The 13142-nt window shown below is 49.3% G+C and overlaps 3 protein-coding genes across 4 annotated transcripts in view; 1 reads left to right on the forward strand and 2 right to left on the reverse strand.

Annotated features, from left to right (window-relative positions):
- Window positions 1-13142, reverse strand: part of ATP6V1G1 (ATPase H+ transporting V1 subunit G1) — a 210713-nt gene that overhangs the window by 50151 nt on the left and 147420 nt on the right. The window lies entirely within an intron of this gene.
- The window catches only part of NIBAN2 (niban apoptosis regulator 2), a 413466-nt gene that overhangs the window by 12194 nt on the left and 388130 nt on the right, over window positions 1-13142 (reverse strand). The gene's annotated exons all lie outside the window — the stretch shown is intronic.
- Window positions 4018-13142, forward strand: part of WHRN (whirlin) — a 111393-nt gene continuing 102268 nt past the window's right edge. Inside the window, exon 1 of the mRNA XM_063144773.1 lies at window positions 4018-4758. Coding sequence (XP_063000843.1) covers window positions 4018-4758 — 741 coding nt within the window. The remainder of the gene's footprint in view (window positions 4759-13142) is intronic.

The raw sequence follows: 13142 nt of genomic DNA on the forward strand, positions 1-13142 counted from the left end.
ACACCAGTTAAAGCTGCAGAAGCCCTGCCCTCTTTTAAATCTGGTCACTCTAGAATAGCTCCTGCAGCTTTCACTGTTGTGATGAAGAGGGAATTTCACCAGGTTCTCCATATATACAAATGACACCTGCTGAAATTCCCTTTTCAATGCAACTGTTAAAGATATGGGAGCCCTGTCCTCCTTTTCATACAGTCACCCTAATTTAGGGTGACCATATGAAAAGGAGGACAGGGTTCCTGTATCTTTAACAGTAATGTAGAAAAGGGAATTTCAGCAGGTGTCAATTGAAGAGGGTGAATTCCCTCTTCATCACAACAGTTAAAGCTGCAGAAGCCCTGCCCTCTTTTGTATCTGGCCACTCTAATATAGCTAGTGTAGCTTTAACTGTTGTGATGAAGAGGGAATTTCACCCTCTTCAATTGACACCTGCTGAAATTCCCTTTTCTACATTGCTGTTAAAGATACAGGAGCCCTGTCCTCCTTTTCATATGGTCACCCTACCCTAATTTATACAATGCCCTTACTTTTAATAGGAGTCAGTGTGGTGTGGTAGCTGACCTTGGACTGGGGAGTTCTGGATTCCAATCCAGTGAAGGTCAGTGGCTCCGATGTCAGTGGGGCAGTGAATCCACTCCAGGTTTTAGTCAGAACCAATTACAACTCTAAAGGAGATATCCAACGTGCAGAGCTTGGAGCTTTAAGTTCTGACTTGTCCTGGCTGAAATCTGGAACGGATTCACCACCCCACTGACGTCGGAGCCACCAGCCTCCAATCCATGCTTGGCGACAAAGCTTGTCGGGGTACTCTTGACCCCAGCCCTGCCTCGCTGGGTTGTTGTGATGATAACATGGGGAGGGGGCATTGCACAGTCCTCCTACCTCCTTGGAACAAGGGCAAATTACATGTGAGTGCTAAGTATGGCAGCAGGCTATAGTTTATCTACTCAGGTGAAAATGCATTTTGTACATGCTCAGAAGCCTCGTGACCTTTAAAATTTTCACATATTTCAGGCCTGCTCCCATCCCAAAATAAAATAGGGCAATGGATTTTCAGTGCAGTACCTGGTACATGAAGGACACTCTAAACTGGGCAGAGCTGTTAGGTGCTGGGGCCCAGCTGCAGTTTGTAGAGCGATACAGGCTACTGCTTCACGCAGGCAGGAATTCAACAGATGCTGCGTTGTCCCAAGTTTCATCTGTTGAGTTTCTGCCTGCCGCACATCTTTTAACAGTCAAAGAGGCCTCGTGCATTTGTGTGAGTGCATGTGAGGGGGGGGGGCGTTAGAGAGATAAAAATGCAGGAGCTGTCCTAGCCCCCTAGATTTCTGCGTTACTAAGCAGGAATTCAGTTGGTGCCGCTTTGGGGCAAGTGTTGGAGGAGAACTTCACCCCTTGCATTTCCGCCTGTAATCCCATCACGGAATCCATTTTCTTTTTGAGATTTAGCTGTTGTTAACACACTCCATTTTGTGAGGAGGGTTTGGCATGCGCTCATTAAAACCACCTGCATGTGTATTGATAACCTTTTCTACTCTCTAGGGCCTTCAAGGTTCTGCCAAAATTAGACAAACCGATTTCAGCTGGGTTGCAGCGAAAGCTTTTCACTGCCCCCTCCCCTCCTGGAAGCTGAACCAGTTACCCAGCCTGACAGTGATTGGCTATGGAGGCTCACCTCCATGGGGGGGGGGTCTTCATCATTTGGTCTTCGTTGTAGGGTGACCATATGGTAAGGAGGAACAGGCTCATGTATTTTTAACAGTTGCACAGAAGAGAGAATTTCAGCAGGCGTCGTTTGTATGCATGCAGCCCCTGGTGAAATTCCCTCTTCATCGCAACAGTGAAAACTGCAGGAGTTCTGCCCTCTTTTGTATCTGGTCAAGAGTTCAGGGTCCTGCAGCTTTAACTGGTGTGATGAAGAGGGACTTTCACCAGGTTCCCCATATATACAAAGGACACCTGCTGAAATTCCCTTTTCAATACAACTGTTAAAGATGCAGGAGCCCTGTCCTCCTTTTCATATGGTCACCCTATCCAAGATAGTCCCTCTGTCCTGGGACTTTGATGCTTAGAAGCAGTATACCTAGGGTGACCATATGAAAAGGAGGACAGGGCTCCTGCATCTTTAACAGTTGCATGGAAAAGGGAATTTCAGCAGGTGTCATTTGTATATATGGAGAACCTGGTGAAATTCCCTCTTCATCACCACAGTTAAAGGTGCAGGAGCTATACTTTGACCAGATTTAAAAGAGGGCAGGACACCTGCAGCTTTAACTGGTGTGATGAAGAGGGACTTTCACCAGGTTCCCCATATATACAAAGGACACCTGCTGAAATTCCCTTTTCGATGCAACTGTTAAAGACGCAGGAGCCCTGTCCTCCTTTTCATAGGGTCACCCTATCCAAGATAGTCCCTCTGTCCTGGGACTTCGATGCTTAGAAGCAGTATGATAGGCCCCTTCCAACTCCACTATTCTATGATTCGATGTGCCATCCAAGCCAGCTGAATTGCTTCTTAGCAGGCAGGAAAACAACAGGTGCAGCTTAGCTTAGGGTGACCACATGAAAAGGAGGACAGGGCTCCTGTCTCTTTAACAGTTGTATTAAAAAGGAAATTTCAACACGTGTCCTTTGTATGCCTCAAGCACCAGGTGACACTCCCTCATCATCACAATAGTTAAAGCTGCAGGTGCCCTGCCCTCTTCTAAATCTGGTCACTCTATAGCTCCTGCAACTTGAACTGCTGTGATGAAGAGGGAATTTCGCCAGGTTCTCCATATATATATCAATGACACCTGCTGAAATCCCCTTTTCGATGCAACTGTTAAAGACGCAGGAGCCCTGTCCTCCTTTTCATAGGGTCACCCTAGCTTAGCTGAGAAAGCTCGACCTGCTGGATTCCTGCCTGCCCTGCGTTCATTCTCAACGCCCCTGCGGGAAGTGTGGAGAGAGAGTGGATGGATGGATGGATGGATGGATGGAAGGAAGGAAGGCTGAACAGCGCCCGGCCGTTCTCCCGGGTCAGGCCCCCTTGCGCACGACGAGGTCTCTCCCCCCCTTTGCCCAGCCGGACTGCATCAGGCCGTCTCCCGGCAACGAGGGAGGCGCGTCACTTCCTGAGCAGGCGCTGCCGAGAGCCCGGCCCCGGCAGGCAGGCAGGCAGAGCGGCGAGCGCGGCGCCGGAGCCGCTCAACAGTTTCGCAAACTCTTCGCCGGCGCCTCCGCGCTGCAGCCGCGGCTGAGCCGGACGGGGCGCGGGAGGCGCGCCAGCGCCAGCGTTTTCCCGTGCAAGGAGCACAGACGGAAGGCTCATCATCATCATCATTAATATTAATTCATTAATTGATTAATAATAGGCGCAAGAGCGGGGCAGAGAAGAGAGCAGAGCCCGTCGGGGGCGGTTGTTGGAGCCGCCGGGAGAAGCCTCGGCGCCGACGGGAGATTCCAGGACTTTGGGTTGGGAAGCCCGGCGACCGACGTGCCGCGGGGAGGATCCGCAGGGGACGCTTCATCGGCGGCGTCCGGGTGGGCCCCGGGGGACGAGCCTCCGTCCCCAGACCGGCCGGGGCGCCTGGGAGGAGGAGGTTGAGGAAGAGGAGGAGGAGGAAGAAGAGAAGGAGGAGGAAGAGGAAGAAGAGAAGGAGGAGGAAGAGGAAGAAGAAGAAGAAGAGGAGGAGGAGGAGGAGGAGGAGGAAGAAGAGAAGGAGGTGGTAGAGGAGGAGGAGGAGGAGAAGGTAGAAGAGGAAGAGGAGGTAAAGGAGGAGGAGGAAGAGGAAGAAGAGGAGGAGGAGGAAGAAGAAGAGGAGGAGGTAAAGGAGGAGGAGGAGGAGACCGGGAGGGGGGCCGCCTTTCCTTCCCCCCCCTCCCCGTCCCCGTCCCCGATGGCCGCCCCGCCCCCTGGCTGCCCCCTCCGGCCGGCGAGCCGCGCCGCAGCCCCGCCGCTGAAACCGGAGCCCGTCTGAGCTCCGATGCCCTGACGCGCCCGGCCGCCTCCCGGCGCTCCGGGACCGGCGGCGGAGGATGAGCGCCGCCCTGGACCGCCTGTCGGTGGGCTCTCGCGCCAGCTCGGCGGCCTCCGCTTCCCCGCCGAGCTCCTCCGCAGCAGCGGCGGCGGCGTCCCCGCGCCCCCCGTCGGCCGCCGGCCTGCGCCTGCTGTCGGCCAACGTGCGCAAGCTGCACGGCGCGCTCAACCTGCTGCTGAGCGAAGCGGAGCGCGAGCGCTTCATCCACTGCCTGAACGTCTACCACGGCCGGCGGAACGTCTTCGACCTGGTCCAGACGCTCAAGGTGCTCCTCGACGGGCCCGAGAAGCGGCAGCTGCTGCCCCTGCTGCGCCTGGTCATCCCCCGCTCGGACCAGCTCCTCTTCGACCAGTACACCTCCGAGGGGCTCTACCTGAAGGCGGACTTCTTGCCCGACGGCACCACAGCCACCCCGGCTGCCCACTTCTGGCCTCCCGCCCCGGCGAGGCCCCCTCCGGACTCCGGCGCCACCCCCGACGGGCCGGCTCCCCCGGGCCCCTCGGCCTCCGGCTCGGCGGAACTGTCCGGGGAGGTCCGGCAGGTGACCCTCCGCCGGAACAAAGCCCACGAGGGCTTGGGCTTCAGCATCCGCGGCGGTTCCGAGCACGGCGTGGGCATCTACGTCTCGCTGGTGGAGCCGGGCTCCCTGGCCGAGAAGGAAGGCCTTCGGGTAGGCGACCAGATCCTGAGAGCCAACGACAGGCCCTTGGACAAGGTGACCCACGCGGAGGCCGTCAAGGTAAGGCCTCGTTGTCAGATTTGGCCGGGGCTGGGGGGCATCTACGGCCGCAGGACTGCAAACGACTTCTAGCAGTTGTCCTGAGTGTTTTATTTTTATTTATTTATTTATTTATTACATTTCTATACCGCCCAATAGCCGGAGCTCTCTGAGCGGTTCACAAAAATTACAAACATTCAAAGTATAAAAACAACAGTATAAAACCATAATATAAAATACAATATAAAAGCTCAACCAGATAAAAACAGCAGCAATGCAAAATTACAAATTTAAAACACCAAGTTAAAAATTTACTTATAGACTGTTAAAACGCTGGGAGAATAAAAAGGTCTTCACCTGGCGTCTAAAAGCAGATAATGTAGGTGCCAAGGGAACCTCCTTAGGGAGCTCATTCCACAGCTGGGGGGCCACAGCAGAGAAGGCCCTGCTCCCGGTAGCCCCCTGCCTCACTTCCTTTGGCAGGGGCTCGTGGAGAAAGACCCTCAGTCCTTGTTCTCTTATTGGCGGTGGGGGAGCATCATGTCTAGCTAGATCAAGGAGGCAGGCTGGCATAGTGGTCAAATCATGGGGCTTAGATCAAACCGTGGGGCAGTGAATCCACTCTGGGTTTCAGTCCAAACTCTAAAGGGCCTTGGATAGCTTTTTTTTTTTAGAGTTTGGACTGGTTTAGACTGAAACCAGAGGTGGATTCACCATCCCACTGACATTGGAGCCATCAGCTTCCACTGCTCCAAATGTTTTCTGGACTGTAATTCCTCTCATGCTGAGTGGAACTGCAGTCCAACAACGTCTGGAAGGCCACCAGCTGCCCACGCGTGGCTTCGTTCGGGGAACGTGGCCTCTCAACTGTCCCAAACTTTGTTTTCTTCCAAGAGGCTTGGTTCTGCCCAGGGGATAGAGAGGTTGGCCACCCGCCAGTCACACCTTCACAGGTTTCTCCCGCAGCGAGTGCTCCTGACGCTCCTGGTCAAAAGATCCTGTGCAGCTCTTCTGTCTTTTCCTCCAGCACAGATATTTTGCGGTAAGGAAAAATAAGATGGCAGAACGGGTGGGAAAATACAGAACGGTAAAAAAATCCCATGAAAGAGGCAGGACAGTTTCACAATATAAAAGAGTCCTCTCTGGAAGCACCTTCAGCCTAATTGGCGTCTCCGGAGTTGGGATTAGATTGGACGCGTCCGTTCCCATATTGCCACCCCGAGCTTCTTGGGAAGGTGGAATATCGATAACTTTCTTTTAAGGCTCCCAATCTAAAGGTGCGTTGCGAGTAACACAGAAGACTAGTGACGGGATATACGGTTCAGTTCAAATGAAGATCAGTGGCACAGCTAAAAATACCCCTGTTATGCAAAGCCTTGCTCCCAGCTCAAATTAGATAGAACCTGGTCAGTTTCACTCCCCCTGCTTTCGGAAAGGCATACAACTCCAAGGTAACTTTTTGCAACCCTTTGGGAGTTTATGGGAATCCCACCACACACACAATGCCTGCACATGATGCTCAGGTTCAGCTTTTCGGCAAATTTCCAGAGGAGAGGGGGCTTTTTTCTTTTTCTTTTTTAACAGAAGCTGCTCCCTTCCTCTCCAAACTTGGTACTGAAGTGGCATTGTTAAAAGCGTGTTCTTGGTCTATTGCAGAGTTTGGGGATGAAAAGGAGAAACGTAGCTACTAAGGGCATGATAATAATAGTGCGGATGCAATTAACATCTAAATTGCTGTTAGTATTTGCAAATGTGGTGAAAAGTCTCTAAGTATGAGATGGGGGGTGGGGGAGGAGGAGTTTAAATCTTCCTTTCGCTGCCACAATCCTCATCAAAAATCCACTCTCCGGAGCTGCTATTTACATTTCAAGGGAAATCTCCTGCTATTGACATCAAAAACGCCACGCCCAGTTCAGCCATCCATTTAAAAGTTTCTGTATCAAGCTAAGTATGATACCGACACCCAGTTGAGCCACTTACCCCAACCTGGTGTCCTCCAGGTATTTTGGACTACAACTTCCATGAGCCCCAGCCAGCAGGACCAAGAATGCCAGGAGTTGCAGTCCAAAAATACAGAATTGGGGGAGGCCGTTATAGATTTAAAAGGGAGTAATGTTATTTAATTGCATTGATATAGGCCGGCCTGATCTCCAACGTCCCTATTAAGAATGAGCTTGGTTATAAGAATCACAATATTCAACGTTCATCAACTGCATGCTTGTAATTCCTTATTTTATTCATTCAAAGTGTTTTTATCCTACTTTACAGCAAGGCTTCAAGAGCAGCTCACAAAGGTCAGAAATCAGTCATGCAGTCTAAGAGACACAACACAGGGACGATGGGCCCGTTCAGACGACACGCTAAACCATGGTTAGGCCACTAACCCTTTTGCCGCAAATGGGTAGTGAGTGTATTTAAACCGTGGTTATGTAGCCACCAGGGTTAGGAATGGGTCACACAGCACACTAAGCCATAATGCGTAGTGCGATGTACTTACCCACCCTGGCTTAGCGTGTTCTCCGAACAGGGTCTATGGCCTCATCTACACCAAGCAGGATATTCCACTATGAAAGCGGTGTATAAAAGGCAGGAGCCACACGACTGCTTTATAGCAGTAGTGAAGTGCACTGATAACTGTTGAGACCCATGACACATCTACACCAACAGGATATAACACTATGAAAGTGATATGAAAGCGGGATCTGGTCTGTGTCAAAGGGCCCCGACAGTTGTCAGAGCACTTCAATACCGCTATATAAAGCAGTAGTGTAGATCCTGCAGTGCACTTCAATACTGCTATAAATAGTAGTGTGGCTCCTGCCTTTTATATACTGCTTTCATACCACTTTCATAGTGGAATATCCTGCCCTATGAGGATCCTTCCTGTTTCCTCACCCTCTGACAGCCACAGTAGTGGCAGTTCATCACAGGGTAGAGATGGGGCTCTCAGCTGATTCCTGCACTGAGCAGAGGGTTGGACTTGATGGCCTTATAGGCCCCTTCCAACTCTCCTATTCTATGGCCATGGCTAGACCAGGCCTGTATCCAGGGATTGTCCCAGGATCATCCCTGTGCATCCAAATGACACACGGGATCCTGCAAGCAGGCAGAGATGATCCCTCCATTTGCCTGGGATAATCCTTCGGTCTAGCTAAGGCCTATGATTCTATCAATCCAAGCTTGACAGAGGGGCGCCTGATGCTTCCTCTCCCACTAATAACCTCCGAAGTGTCTCCGAGTTGGAGCTGTCTCCAGACGTGACTGGAGGGGGGGATTGTTTATCTCTCCGTCTGATGGCATCAGTAGCTTTACAATAATTCTTGTAATCATTCTTACAATAGCCCTGTAAAGTAGGTCAGCATTATAATGCCAATATTGCACTTGGAGAGAGAGAGAGATATAGTCTGGGAAACCTCAGACACATAAGTGAGCTCATTGCTGAATGAGATTTGAACCTGCAGCTTCTTGGCTAGCGGCTGACCCTCTCAGCTGCTATTCAACGTCAGTGTTACGTCTCCATCTCTCTCTCTCTCTCTCTCTCTCTCTCTCTCTCTCTCTCTCTCCTAGCTTAATTCTGATCCCCTCAAGCCAGGCTATTACTCATGATTAGCTCTGTGTATCCACCATGTTCAGAGGCAGAATGCCAAAGAATGACAGTTGTTGGGCCGGCAAGGCATGTGAGCGGGTTACTAGCCTTGGTTCCCTGCATATGCTACCTCCAGTATTCGGGGCAGTAAGCCTGTGTACACTAGTTGCTGGGGAACATGGGTGGGAGGGTGCTGTTGCATCATGTCTTGCTTTGTTGCTCCCTGGTCGACAGCTGGTTGACCACTGTGTGAACAGAGTGCCGGAATAGATGGACCCTTGGTCTGATCCAGCAGGGCTCTTCTGATGTTCTTGTATTCTTAGGGGCTTCCCGAGAGGCATCTGTGGCGTTACACCCCACAAGTCAGTTCCCTAATGTATGTCTAGGATTTGTAAGTCTATTGTGTTTTGAATGTTGACCTGAGTGGGTGGAGATTTAATATCTTAGGAGCGGGGAGGAGGATAGATAAGGGAATGACTGAGGTGATAAGGGGGGGGGGGGGTGTTTTTAAAGGACTTGGGTTCGAGGAAGAATTAGAGGATCAGGATAAAGAGGGCTGTCTTTTGAGTGTAGTGTGCAGATAGTCCGTTGGTGTATATTAAACAATCCTGATAATAAAGAAAGTTCAAGAGTGAAGGGAAAGTGTGTATGAGAAGAGGGAAAGGATTGGATGAGAGGTTTTAACAAGGGTCTGCAAAGTTTTATTATGAAACCAAGTTTGTGAACGTTGAAATAAGTTTTTATTCAGTTTGTTTTACTACCACCAAAACCCCACGTGTCTCCTTGGCATTTATCCTCTGCGGTTATATACATAGAACACCCGTTCTGACATTAATTCACCATCTGCACCTATAATTCACAGCGCATTGTTTTATTCCGGAAATTTAACCCCTTTCTCCACAGAGTTTGTAGAAAGGTGGTGTTTGTCCCTCACCTTAGGTGCATAAAGCGGTGGTGCTTAGCTGGAGCAGGGAGTGTCCGTGGACAGGCCGGTTGTAAAGAACCTGTGTCTTGACAGCATCCAGTGGGCCATTGGGGCAAAGAGAATGCTAGACTAAATAAATCTTCGTTCTGGACCAGCAGGGCTCTATTTCTTTTTATACAGTCTATTTATATCCCGCTTTTCTTCAAGATGGAACTGAAGGTAGGGGTCCTAAGTGGTCTCCTATCTACGCGCTGAACAGACCCAACCCTGCTTAGCTTCAGTAAGATGGTTGCATCCTAGGCTTTGAAGCCCTGCTCTGAGACTCTAGGTTCATACTAGCCGACCACAAAATACAAGACCCATGTGCAGAGGTGGCCTGGCTCTAAATATCTGATCCTGAGGGACAAACAGCAGGTGGAGACACGCTCCAGCACTCATGCCCCACTTGTGGGCTTTCGAGACACTGGCCATAGCTAAATCTAAGGTTTATCCCTGGATCGTCCAGGGGTCAAACCTGTCCATCTAGTTGACACACAGGGGATCCAGTGCTCAGGCAGGGGCGAACCCTGGATGATCCCAGGATAAACCTTAGGTCTAGCTGTGGCCACTGTTTCCTCCCCCCCGCCCCAACAACTGGAATTCTGAGATACGTCTGCTGTTTTTTTTGTACTTTTAACATGTAAAATTTATTCCTGTAAATGTGGAGGTTCCGTTTATCTTTGCTATCATCTTTAGTAGCTGCTGACATAGCCTTCCTCCTTTATGAATTGGCCTACTCCTCTTTTAGGGCTATCCGGCCGGCGAGATCACATCACGCCAGTCCTTTTCCAGCTTCATTGGCTGCCAGTCCAGGTCCAGGCCCGATTCAAAGTGCTGGTATTGACATTTAAAGCCCTAAATAGTTTGGGGCCAGGTTATTTGAAGGAACGCCTCCTCCCATATGTACCTGCCTGGACCTTAAGATCATCTACAGGGGCCCTTCTCCGTGAGCCCCTGCCAAAGGAAGTAAGGCAGGTGGCTACTAGGAGGAGGGCCTTCTCTGCTGTGGCACCCCGGCTGTGGAATGAGCTCCCTAAGGAGGTTCGCTTGGCACCTACACTAGATTCTTTCAGACGCCAGGTGAAGACCATTTTATTCTCCCAGTATTTTAACAGCCTATAAATAAATTTTTAGGGGGCTGTATCAGCTGTCCTGGGGGAGAAAGTGCGGGGAAGTCCTTTTCCACCAGCCATGTTGCATACAGATAAATCTGGATCCATCCCATAGACAGATGTGTGTGTTTCTTTTATTTTGGGGGGTTTCCTAGTGAAAGGCCGCTGTGGCACCCCGGTTGTGGAATGAGCTCCCCAGAGAGGTCCGCCTGGCGCCTACACTGTCCTCCTTTCGTCGCCAGCTGAAGACCTTTTTATTCTCTCAGTATTTTAACACTTAATTTTAACTTAAATTTAAATTTTACTGTTTTAATTCTGTATTTTAATCTTTTATCAATTTTGCTGCATGGTTTTATCCTGGTTGCGCTTTTTATACTGTATTTCGTAATTGTGCTTTTAACCTGTTGGTTGTTTTATTGTGGTTTTAATTTCTGTGAACCGCCCAGAGAGCTTCGGCTATTGGGCGGTATAAAAATGTAATAAATAAAATAAAAAATAAATAAAATAAAATCAGATCCGGTGGCCATCAGCACACATCTTGTAAATTCTGTAGGATAATTCTTCCTTGTATGGAGACGTCCTTTCTTTGACCTATCCTGAATCTGCTGCTCATCCATTTCATTGGCTCACCCCATGTTGCAGGATTATTAGAAATGGGGCTATATTCTCCTCTGCCCATCTGCTTCACAAGCTGTGTCATATTCTGCGATCAACTCTTTTCTCAATTAGCAAATCGTTTCAAATCTTATCAAACAATCCTCTCCTCATCTTCGTAAATATACAAACAAGATAGAAGTATTTGTTCCAGCCTGGAAAAGCAGTTTTCATCATCTGAGAAAAGATTTTTTTTTTTTTAAAAAAAAAAAAACTAACTAACACGTACCACTTTGGTAAATAACCAACATTTTGCTACTTAGGTAAATGTTGGACAAATAGCTGTGCAGATGTAGAAGGTTGCATTCTACGTGTAGAATGTTCCTTTCTTCCAGCGCACCTGGAAGGATTTGCGTACTGATTGTCACGGTCGTCTGGAAGAATTAATTTAACATCTCTGTACCTCAGTTTACTTGACACTAACGTAATGATAATTATATTTGCTTTCTCTCCTTGTGTGGAGTTGTGCATCACTAATTAGCATTTATGTAAAATACTTGGGGACCCTGATAGGAATATTGCTGAGCGTATGTTGATGCTCAGTATTCTTAGTATATAATCGCATCGGCTTAGGGGGTTTATTATTTTTCCTATTATTGTGCGCCTTGATCTGCTTTCTATGGAATTAGCAAACATTCAGTGAAAGAATGGAGACGTTGGACCTTTCTGTCCCCGCCGCCAGAACTTTCCCGGCAATTATTTTATCCCGTGTATGAGACTAAATCCATGCCTTTTGGAGGCTCTGTGGTCGGTCGCATCAAAGAGGATTTGCATGATGCGTTCTAATGGTCCTGAGAGACACCTGCTCTTTTTCTGGGGGGGATTTTCTGTAGAGAACCCTAACGGTTTCTTTTTGAGGGCTTCAAAGCCGAGTAAAATGATTGTAGTTTTTTTTTTGGGGGGGGGTGCAGTACAAAGCTAGAATATCAGGCACAAAGGTGGGATGCTGGGAGCTGTTTTTTTTTTTAAAGCAGAGCTTTGACAAAAAGTTTTGTCTTCTAGTGTCTTAGGTGGGTATCTTTCTGTGACCTGCCTCCCCATGTCCTTTACCTGGAGATGCCAAGGATCAAACCTGCAGCTTCCTGCAAAGCCTGTACGCTCAGCCACTGTGCTAGGAGCACAATTCCCTGGCGCCTAGGACTAGAGGAGGGGTCTTCTGGCAGCCACTGGATCGCCGGGAGCAGCTTCTCAATGAGGAAACTTCTGGCCCTGAACTGATTCCACTCACCCAGGAAAGCCTCCTGAACAGGAAGGAATATAAAAGTGTTTCCGGTTCCAGTGGAGCCTTCCTTGAATATACAGTTATCAAAACTGTTATAAAGCACTTTAAAGCAGTAGTGTAGATCTGGCCCTGAACTGCTCTAGTGAGCATAAACAGTATTAGTTTCGATGGTCCAATTGTCTGACTTCCTGCAAAGTACTTTCCTACGTTCATCCTTTTAGATAAATCTTCCTCAACCTGATGCTGTCCAGATCTGTTGGACTGCAACAGCCATCACCCCAAGGCGCCTGTCTGGGGATGATGGGAGTTGTAGTCTGACACATGTGGCGAACACCAGGTTGGGGGCAGGCTGCTTTACATAGGTCAGATCCACAAGGGCTATTCAGATGCTCTTAAGCGAGGAGAAATCGATACAACCACACACACGCATTTTGAATTGTTCAGTTGTAGTCTCTGTGGAAATCATGTCTGTTTATGATGGAAAGAAAGGAAAGGAACCTCTCGTGCAAGCACTGAGTCATTACTGACTCTTGGAGGGACGCCAGCTTTCACTGACGTTTTCTTGGCAGGCCTTATAGCGGGGTGGTTTGCCGTTGCCTTCCCCGGCCATCATTACCTTTCCCCCAGCTAACTGGGTACTCAATTTACCGACCTCGGGAGGATGGAAGGCTGAGTTGACCTGAGCTGGCTGCCTGAAACCAGCTTCCGCTGGGATCGAACTCAGGCCGTGGGGAGCGTTTCAGCTGCAGAAACTGCTGCTTTACCGCTCTGAAATGGATCCTCTCATTTCTATTTTTCATCAAACAAGGCTCAAAAAAAGATATCCTTCCTCACCCGGATGGCTGCAAAAACGAACACGCCCCAGTT

The sequence above is a fragment of the Elgaria multicarinata genome, chromosome 19 (genome assembly GCF_023053635.1).
Source record: "Elgaria multicarinata webbii isolate HBS135686 ecotype San Diego chromosome 19, rElgMul1.1.pri, whole genome shotgun sequence".
In the NCBI taxonomy this organism is placed as follows: domain Eukaryota; kingdom Metazoa; phylum Chordata; class Lepidosauria; order Squamata; family Anguidae; genus Elgaria; species Elgaria multicarinata.